The following is a 9,981-nucleotide window of genomic DNA, read 5'->3' as shown; positions in this document are numbered from 1 at the left end:
AGTGGTTTAAAAATGTAGCTCCGATCCATCTCTCTTCTGTGAAGGAAGCCCAAACCTCGCTGCCACCTTGCGCCGACTAACTACCCTTATTAAGATGTGATTTATGTGCCCTGCTCCCACTGAAATCCAATAACTCCTTCTGGTGCTTTTGAAAACCCCCCCTGAATAAACAATCCCACTGTCGAACTGACAGTCCTGGAAGTTAGGGAATTAAACTCTGATTTAGCAAAACTCTAAAACACATGCTTATGTTCATCTCTACTCAACACACCACTTACTAACTTTAAACACTTGCTAAAGTCTCACTGATGTCAAGGGGACATAAGCATTTGAAGTGTTTTGTTGAAATGGGGTCTAAAGAAGTTAAATATGATCCGGAGAGGAGAGACGAAAGTTCGAATTAGTACCAGGGAGCAAGAGTGGATCTGCTGCTGGAAGAGTTTACATTTCTCTGAGTCACCACGTTGGGATCTCACGTTCCGCTCTACTCTGCTCTGGTTAGGCCTCAGCTGGAGTACTGTGTCCAGTTCTGGGCGCCGCATTTTAAAAAAGATGTGGAGAAATTGGAAAGGGTCCAAAGAAGAGCAACAAGAATGATTAAAGGTCTTGAGAACATGACCTATGAAGGAAGGCTGAAAGAATTGGGTTTGTTTCGTTTGGAAAAGAGAAGACTGAGAGGGGACATGATAGCAGTTTTCAGGTATCTAAAAGGGTGTCATAAGGAGGAGGGAGAGAACTTGTTCACCTTAGCCTCTAAGGATAGAACCAGAAACAATGGGTTTAAACTGCAGCAAGGGAGGTCTAGGTTGGACATTAGGAAAAAGTTCCTAACTGTCAGGGTGGTTAAACACTGGAACAAATTGCCTAGGGACGTTGTGGAAATTCCGTCTCTGGAGATATTTAAGAGTAGGTTAGATAAATGTCTATCAGGGATGGTCTAGACAGTATTTGGTCCTGCCATGCGGGCAGGGGACTGGACTCGATGACCTCTCGAGGTCCCTTCCAGTCCTATAATCTATGAATCTATGAATCTATAACCTGTCTCCTGGACATTCACAGACACTATTAGTAAATGGGCTGCATACCGAAAAGTGGGAATAATTCCATCTGGAGAAATTAGCCTCTTGCACTCTGAGTACTAATAAAAATTGCAAGACAATGGTATCTTAATGCAAACTTTTATTGAGAATTTTTAACATTTCAAACCCAAATTCCAAGGACCCGCAGCAACAAATAAAGACTTCACTGAAACTGGAACCAAACTCACTGGAAAATCTCCTAAACCTGGATTTCCAGAAACAGCACTCAACCCACTCTATAGTAAAAGGAAAAGAAACCTCCCAAATCCTATAATTCCAGGAAAAGTCCCAGCTGGTGATGGGTGAGCAGAGCCCTCTCCTATAAACAAAGACCAGAGGATCCCATTATTCCCATTTTCCTTTAGGCAGAGGTGGAAGACGCAGCACAGAGAGTTGAAGTGACTTGCTCATAGGAGCAAATGCATTACACTGGCTGGTGTCCCGATGCTCCATCAGTGGGGTTTGTGCCGTGTGTGGTTTCTCTGAGGGATGATGAGGGCTGACGCTTTCCACGCACTGGCCACACTCATAGGGTCTCAGTCCCATGTGCACTCTCTGGTGTTTAATGAGCACTGAGTTCCAGGTGAAGCTTTTAAAGCAGCAAGGGCATTCGTAGGGTCGCTCTCCCGAGTGGGTTCTCTGGTGTTTGATGAGGTCCGAGCTCTGGCTGAAGTTCTTCCCGCACTCGGTGCATTCGTAGGGCCGCTCGCCTGTGTGGACCCTCTGATGCTGGAGGAGGTGGGAGCTCTGGCTGAAGCTCCGGCCACACTCAGCGCACACGTAGGGCCGCTCCCCCGTGTGGATGCGCTGGTGCTGCACGAGGTGGGAGCTCACACTGAAGTTCTTCCCGCACTCGGCGCACACGTAGGGCCACTCGCCTGTGTGGATGTGCTGGTGCCTAGTAAGGGCGGAGCTCACGCTGAAGCTCTTCCCGCACTCGGTGCATGCGTAGGGTCTCTCGCCCGTGTGAGTTTTCTGGTGCCTAATGAGGGCGGAGCTCACACTGAAGCTCTTCCCGCAGTCGGGGCATTCAAAGGGTCTCTCCCCCGTGTGGATCTTCCAGTGCTGGAGGAGGTGCGAGCGCTGGCGGAAGCTCTTCACACAGGCTGCGCATTTGTAAGGTCTCTCCCCCGTGTGGATCCTCTGATGCTGAACGAGGTTTGAGCTCCCTCTGAAGCTCTTCCCGCACTCATTGCATATGGTCGGCCTATCGCCTGCGGGATTCCTCTGGGCGATGACGTCGTCCCCTGCTGGAATAAGAAGAGAATCCAGACATGAGTCATTTCCTGATAGATGCCGACTCCATGGGTGCCCCAGTCCTGGAGCACCCACGGAAAAAAATTCGTAGGTGCTTAGCACCCACCGGCAGCCAGTTCCGCTCCCCCCAGCGCCTCCCACCCACTAACAGCCCCACACGCTGATCATCTACTCCCCCTCCCTCCCAGCGCCTCCCACCCACCAACAGTCCCACACGCTGATCATCTACTCCCCCTCCCTCCCAGCGCCTCCCACCCACCAACAGCCCCACACGCTGATCATCTACTCCCCCTCCCTCCCAGCGCCTCCCACCCACCAACAGCCCCACACGCTGATCATCTACTCCCCCTCCCTCCCAGCGCCTCCCACCCACCAACAGCCCCACACGCTGATCATCTACTCCCCCTCCCCCCAGCGCCTCCCACCCACCAACAGCCCCACACGCTGATCATCTACTCCCCCTCCCTCCCAGCGCCTCCCACCCACCAACAGCCCCACACGCTGATCATCTACTCCCCCTCCCTCCCAGCGCCTCCCACCCACCAACAGCCCCACACGCTGATCATCTACTCCCCCTCCCTCCCAGCGCCTCCCACCCACCAACAGCCCCACACGCTGATCATCTACTCCCCCTCCCTCCCAGCGCCTCCCACCCACCAACAGCCCCACACGCTGATCATCTACTCCCCCTCCCCCCAGCGCCTCCCACCCACCAACAGCCCCACACGCTGATCATCTACTCCCCCTCCCTCCCAGCGCCTCCCACCCACCAACAGCCCCACACGCTGATGATCTACTCCCCCTCCCTCCCAGCGCCTCCCACCCACCAACAGCCCCACACGCTGATCATCTACTCCCCCTCCCTCCCAGCGGCTCCTGCCTGCCACAGTCAGCTGTTCCACGGCCTGCAGGTGGCGCTGGGGGGAGAGGGGAAGGAGTGGGGCACGCTCGGGGGAGGGGGGCAGAACCAGGCGGGAAGAAGCCAGGCGGGGGCAGGAAGAGGTGGGGTCGGGGCAGGACCGGCTCCAGGCACCAGCCCACCAAGCTTGTGCTTGGGGCGGCACCTGGAGGGGGGTGGCGCGGTGCGGTGCTCCAGCTCCGGCCACCGGGGAGAGCGGAGCCCCGGACGGGGCTCACCGCCCTCCCCCCGGGGCTCCGGCCACCCTCCCCTGCCACACTGGGGGGCGGGGGCGGCCGGAGGCTTTTTTGCCTGGGGCGGCAAAAAAGCCAGAGCTGGCCCTGGGTCGGGGTGGGGCCTTGGGGGAGGGGGTGGGGTGGGGACTGGACCCAGGGCTGAATGGGGGTTGAGCAGCCCTGGGGAAAGGAGGAAACTAGCGTCTGTGATTTCCTGCAAGGTGTGCGGGGGGGGCAGGAAGGAAACCTGTGAAAAGGGAACTGAACTTGCAAAAGCCATGGGTCCCTTTTGTTCCTACAAGTAACCCCATCGTCTGACTGTTTCCTTGGGCTCCCCTCATCTGTCTGTATCCATCTGTTGCCTCTTGTCTGTTGTCAGCTCTTTTTGTTGTGTTTGCAGAGCACCGAGACCAGGGGGTCTTGGCCCATGCCCGGGGCTCTTGGGTGCTACTGCAATCCCAGTTGTCAATCAGAACAGAAAGAGATGAGAAGGGGAGAGTCTGACATCTCTGCCAGAGATTGTTTACCGGTAACAGCAGTAGCAGACATGACACCGAACAGGCCGCCAGCAGCAGGCAGGGGTGTGCACAGAGAGGAGCGAGGGGGCCTGGGAATCTTTGGCTGTTTTGCTCGCAGGCCCATCCAAAAATCCTTCAAGATATAACCAGGGGAGCAAGAAACCCTATATTCCAATTTTAGGACATACTGCTAGAAGGCTAGATCAGAAAAAGGGTTGTTGGTTTTTTTAAATTCATCTATTAAAAAGCAACTCCAATTGGCGATGTCTAGTGACAAGCAGGGTTTGTTGCAATGAGACTGAAAATCAGGAATCGAATCCCTGAACTGTCCCCCGAAGACAGAGGGAAAGGGAACAATTCTGATGCCACACCCCCTGAATTTACACTGAAAGGATGGGTGAGGGGACAGACCCCTGCCAGATGTGAGTTAGGATGGGTAGACAGCCCTGACTGACATCAGCCATGTGGGCATCACCCACAGCAGATACGATAGTGGATGAGATAAGAGGGAGATGAGAAGATATGGAAGTGCTGCTGGATTCCCAGATCTTCATTCCACTGACAGCTCCTGAGGTGGTTTAGCCTATTTCTCACCTGTTCGGGCACCTCTTGGGACCTCCCTTTCCTGGGAGCTCTGGAGGTCTGGGACCCAGGGCTCTTCCCCTCGTTCCAGCTGGGAAATCACGTCGGGTTTGGGAATGGAAGATCCTGCTCAGGGAGAAAGGAAATCAACGTTTGTCAAATATTCCTCGACTGTTTGTTACGAAGAATGGCCCCTGATTTAAACCCTGATTTAAACTCTTTCTGCTGGGAGGAGCCGTTTCACCTGAATAGATGGGGGATGTTCCCCGAGGCCCTTGGGAAAGCCACACAGTGTCTGGGAGATGTGTTGTGCCCCTTATCGCTGATTCAGGGTCCTGCACATAACTTAGGCAAAGAGAAATTAATAAGCCTGGTACTTGCTGCTATCTCTACTGCAGTGAGACCGGGGCCTCTCAGCGCCTGGAACCAGCCCCAGGAGGCGAGGGGACACGGTGAGCCTCTGTACAGGGGAATCGCACCGTGCTCTCCCCACTGAAAGCCCCGGACCGTGTTCTGCCTCTGAACAGCCTTCCTATGGGAGGAGACGGAGAGGTGGCAGACTCTCCCGCAGCTTGGCGTGTTGGCCAAGGTGGCAGCCATCACATCTGCTGCTGTTCATGCATCCTGCCCAGCCACCCCCGTCTTCAAGAAGGGACTCTGACTTCCCTGCGCTGCGTACTCCAGCTGCTCTGCAGGGCGGGGAGGGTTGTGACCCGGAGCAAACCCAGCGTCACCTCAAGAGGCTTTTGCAACTGTGTTACTGGGGGTGGGGGTGTCCGGTGAAGGTGAGTTGGACAGAGAAGCCAGTGACTGGTGGGCGTGTCTCTCTGACTGCGTGCGACTGGTGCTGTATATGCTTGTCGGGGGACAGAGAGTGACTGTGGCGTGTGAGGGTTAGATTATGGGTGTGTGGCTGTGACTGGAGAGCTGTGGGAAACACTGGGCCGAGGGGAGGCGGAGGGAAGGTGTGGAGATGATTGAAAAGAAGGATTGTGGGAGGAAGGAGGAGATGCAAGGGGAGAACAGTGGAAGAGAAGGCAAAGAGAACCGCAAAGGGCGGGAAAGGGGGATACAGAGAGAAAAAGAAATAGGGAGACGCGATGTAGTGAAATACAAAGAAGAGCAGAACATAGGAATTGCCAGACTGATCAGACTCAAGGTCCATGTAGTCCAGTGCCCAGGCCAGTCCAGAGGACGGAACAAGCAATTTTGCATTAAGCAAATGTGGAATAATCTGCTCCCCATGTTAGGTCTCACCCTCATCTCTACAGATTAGCTTAAACCCTGAAGCATGAGGGTTGTATAAGGCCAGACAAGACCACTGTGATCATCTCATCTGACCTCCTGGATAACACAGGCCATGCGACTTCCTTAATCATAAGGTAAGTTTTACAATCATTGAATCATTCTCCTGGCTCTTCTCCAATTTATCAACATCCTTCTTGAATTATGGATGCCACAACTAGACACGGTATTCCAGTAATGATCACACCAGTGCCAAACAGGGAAGTAATATAACCTCCCTGTGCTTACTTGATATTCCCATTTATACACCCTAGGACTGCATTAGGATTGCACCAAGAACTCTCGTTCTGCTGGTTATCCACCACGATCCCCAAGTCTTTCTCAGCATCACTCCTACCCAGTACAGAGTCTCCTCATCCTGTAAGTGGGACCTAAATTCTTTGTCCCTAGATGTATAATTTTACATTTGGCCTCATTAAAATAAATATTTTGTTTGCACCCACTTTATCAAGGGATCCAGATTGCTCTGTATCAATGACCTGTCCTCTTCATTATTTACAACTTCTCCAATCTTTGTGGCCCCTGAAAATTTTATCAGTAATAGTTTTATGTTTTTATCTTATTATGCATATAAATGTCCCATCCTAAATTCTTGGCCTTAATGATTTCCCTGCCTAATTATGCATCATTTTGAATATCACACCTTTTTCATTTTGTTAGAAAACCCCAAAGGGGAGAGAGTGGGTCATGTTTTAAACAAGTTATGTAACAGAAAGGCCAGTGAGAATGTAACAATTAAATCCAGGTGGATAACATTTGCATATAAGGGGGTGGGGAGGAATACCCACAAGGGTTCAATCCCTCCCCACCCCCGCAAAGTGCTCACTCATTTATGGGCTACTTGAAAGGTATTGTCTGGGGTCTCCCCCTGCCACTCCAGGCCTGGCTGGATCCCCAGACTTCTAAGGTATGTCCACATTGCACACTAAACCCAAGCTCTGACTCAGGTTTCAGCCCAAGCCCCACTTCCATCCACACACAGATCAGTCTGACTCACATCAGCAAGTACCTGAATCCTAGACCGTGGCTCGTGGGGCGGGTCAGAGCTCAAGTCCTGCTGTGGCTCAGTCCAAGCCCTGTTATTTTGAACGCAGGCCAAGCCACAGACCCGAGTCAGAAGGTCTGTGTGGTGCAGTATGAATGCGTTGGTATGGCTGTGAGATCTGGGTTTCGCAATTGTAAGTCTAGGTTACAATGCAGTGTGGACGCTCAAGCATGGGCTTCGAAACACCAAGGCCACAAACACAAGCTCCTCCACAGAGCTTCAAATAAACGAGAAGAGCTTAATCCTTACGCAGTGAGACCAGAGTCTGGTAATTCTCCTGCATGACGTCCCTGTAGAGGGCCCTCTGCATATCGTCCAAAAGGCCCCATTGCTCCCGAGAGAAATACACAGCCACATCCTCAAATGTCACCGGGACCTGAAATCACAAGCGTTGCCCACTCAGTACCTGCTGGTTCATGAACAATCCCACTGCCCAAGCCATGTGCCCCAGTCTCCCGTACCTTATAGTCTGTGGCACGGCAAGGCAATAGCTCACCTAGAGCTCCGGTTAGACTCAACTGGCACCACGTTCTCACGGGACCCCTCAATGCAGGCCTGCTTTCCCCCAGGTGTAAGCCCACCCCGCACTCCATACCCGCCTCAGACATCACTGAACTCCGAAATGCCAACGCTGGGAAGCCCAGAGGCAGAATGTGGCTGGGTCCTGAGCTCCGGGCACTTTTCCATTAATTTGCCCCCATCTAGGGATCTGTGGCTTCACGTCTGGGTCTTGGCAAGACTGGGAGATTCAATCAGAAACTTCTCAATGATGCTCTATTATTCACCCATCCTGCCAGAAACAATTCCCAGCAGCCCTTGCCCAGCACAGAGAGGAAAGTGCTGGGATTTGATCCATATGCTGTAGCTCAGGGATTTCTCCCTTCCCCAATCATCTCCTTGATCCTACAAGTCAGCCCCTGTTTCGAACACATCCTGGCAGGCTGCACTCTCTCCCCTCCTCCACCTTCCTGTGTATTTAGTCCTCTCCCTGCATAACAAGCCCCCCCAGCCCCATGAAAATGCCTTACCTTAGCTGGCTCCGGTGCAGCCATTTCTCTTTTCTGTCCCCCTGAAACGATCACAAGGTGGGTCTTATTCCTCAGCTTGTCAGGGCACTGAGGGCAAATGGGGAGAGATGAGGCCGGGCTCCCGACCATTTTAAAGCCTGATCCTCTCTCCAGTCTCTGTCTGCATGCAAAATTTGCAGGCTGTGTGGTGCTGGTAAAATGCTTGATAGTGCAGATCTGGCACCTGGCACCAGGCTAAGAACACCAAAATATTTTAAACCCTCCCTTTACCAGCCCTGCAAAGGCAGACTGAAAAGAAGCTGTTTTGGTGAAACCAGTTCCATCAGCATGTTTACTAGACAGAAGCAGAAAACTGACTTAGGGAAAGGGGAGGGAGCATTTCTCATTTCTCCTCTGGCTGGGAGCCTGGGTTATTGTTCCATTCCTGGAAGCGCTGGTCTCTCGGACCTGCACCGGCTCCGGCGAGTGCTAACAGAACTGAGATCCTGTGTGTGTCAGGGGCACACAAGGAGCTGAGATGGGGAGAAGGCACAGCCATTTTTACATAGTCCCCTTGCTGCCCATCGCCAGTCAGTGCTTGAGTTCTCTCTCTCAATTACCTGTGTCTCCCTAGGGCTAGTCAGAGCCAGAGACAGGCCCCACCTTGGCTAGGAACAGGGCCTTGCTGTGAGATCTCTCCCTGGGGTCAGGCAGCAGAACAGCTCAGGCAGGCCTCTGGGCACAGCAGAGGCTGTTGCGATTGCAAATTACAGGCAGCAGCAGCTACATCTCAGGAAGCTCAACCCCTGGTATCCAAAGCACAGGAACTAGCAAGAGGAGAGAGAGGCACAGCTTCTCCTGCCACAATAACCGTCACCCTCTAGCGGTCATCCCCACAGAAACCTGGACACAGCCTCCCCCACAGAGCAGTCCAGGATCCTTCCTCAGTGTTTAACTAATAGAAAATCAGAGGGGAAAGAACAGCATGTGACAGGCATAGCTCTGTTCTCCAGGGCTGGGCAGGCGCACCCGGACCAGGTTCCCATCAGCCCAGCGTCCCTTTTAGTTTAGGATCCCCCTGGAACAGGGTGGATCTCCCGCCCAAATGCCCTCACTTCTGTCAGAGGATGTGTGGGTGTGGGTGTGTCTCCGGTTGAGCTCTTCCTGATGGTTTTAAAAGGGGTCGCTTTGTTCTGACCTGACCCTCTCTCTGTCTCCCACAAAGTCTCTGTTCTCTATAACTAGGCTTAGAAGGATTCAGTTTTTGCTACAACACCGCAAGCATCAATAAACGTCGATTTCACTGGACACGCGCGAACGGACGCAAAAGTATTTCCATCCATAATCAAAATGTAGAGATAGGCAAAGTAAGAAAAATGCCGCTTGAGGACTTATTTGAGTTTGGTTTCAAGATATTTACTTCGTGTATCTTGACACGTGATGTTGACAGTTTGTGTTTCCCAGTGGTTACAAAGCTGTAACTTTATGAATGTCAGTGTCTGCTGTCATTAAACAATTCTTGTCTGGTCCCCGCCATGTCTAATTTCCTTACAATGGCGAAAGTGTAGCTAGATAAAAATCAAAGACAGTGCTTAAAAATAAAAATCAATATTATCCATTAAAATTGTAAAAAAAATTGAATTCTGCCAAGCTTCTCTCAGCCTCCCCCGATCCCAGTATATCCCGCAGCAGTTCCCCTCTCTGAATCTCTCAGGCCCTCACTCCCATCTCCTGGGGGTCTGTGTAGAATTGTCTATAGCAGGGGTTGGCAACCTTTCAGAGGTGGTGTGCCGAGTCTTCATTTATTCACACTAATTTAAGGTTTTGCGTGACAGTAATACATTTTAACGTTTTTAGAAGGTCTCTTTCTATAAGTCTATAATATATAACTAAACTATGGTTGTATGTAAAGTAAATAAGGTTTTTAAAATGTTTAAGAAGCTTCATTTAAAATTAAATTAAAATGCAGAGCCCTCCGGACTGGTGGCCAGGACCCGGGCAGTGTGAGTGCCACTGAAAATCAGCTCACGTGCCGAAGGCGGCACGCATGCCAT

At 52.0% G+C, this 9,981-nt stretch overlaps 1 protein-coding gene across 6 annotated transcripts; it reads right to left on the bottom strand.

Annotated features, from left to right (window-relative positions):
• Positions 1–1,162: 1,162 nt before the first annotated feature.
• LOC101944279 (zinc finger protein 501-like) lies at positions 1,163–8,890 on the bottom strand. 6 transcript variants are annotated; one of them, XM_005291422.5, is made up of 5 exons: positions 8,591–8,804; positions 7,949–7,989; positions 7,170–7,296; positions 4,583–4,696; positions 1,163–2,329 (listed from the first exon to the last, which is right to left on the bottom strand). In XM_005291422.5, the coding sequence occupies exons 2-5, from the start codon at positions 7,970–7,972 to the stop codon at positions 1,425–1,427; spliced, it is 1,170 nt and encodes a 389-aa protein (XP_005291479.2). In that variant the 5' UTR covers positions 7,973–7,989; positions 8,591–8,804; the 3' UTR covers positions 1,163–1,424. The 6 variants fall into 6 exon arrangements, with proteins under 6 accessions (XP_005291479.2, XP_005291477.2, XP_005291478.2 ...); XM_005291420.5 differs by having other exon boundaries at positions 7,949–8,035; positions 8,548–8,803; XM_005291421.5 differs by having other exon boundaries at positions 8,548–8,803.
• Positions 8,891–9,981: the final 1,091 nt, after the last annotated feature.

This window comes from Chrysemys picta, chromosome 18, assembly GCF_011386835.1.
Source record: "Chrysemys picta bellii isolate R12L10 chromosome 18, ASM1138683v2, whole genome shotgun sequence".
Taxonomy (NCBI): domain Eukaryota; kingdom Metazoa; phylum Chordata; order Testudines; family Emydidae; genus Chrysemys; species Chrysemys picta.
The sequence above is the reverse complement of the archived record's forward strand: the minus strand, read 5'-3'. Positions and strand labels throughout refer to the sequence as shown.

Bases quoted from the DNA above. Each gene is read 5' to 3' on its own strand.
- LOC101944279 (XM_065572034.1), bottom strand. From the start codon at position 8,077: ATGGTCGGGAGCCCGGCCTCATCTCTCCCCATTTGCCCTCAGTGCCCT. The intron at 7,297-7,948 runs GTAAGGCATTTT...TTGTGATTTCAG, and splicing joins CTGCACCGGAGCCAGCTAAG to GTCCCGGTGACATTTGAGGA. The intron at 2,330-4,582 runs GTGAGAAATAGG...TTCTTATTCCAG, and splicing joins CCCAAGAGGTGCCCGAACAG to CAGGGGACGACGTCATCGCC.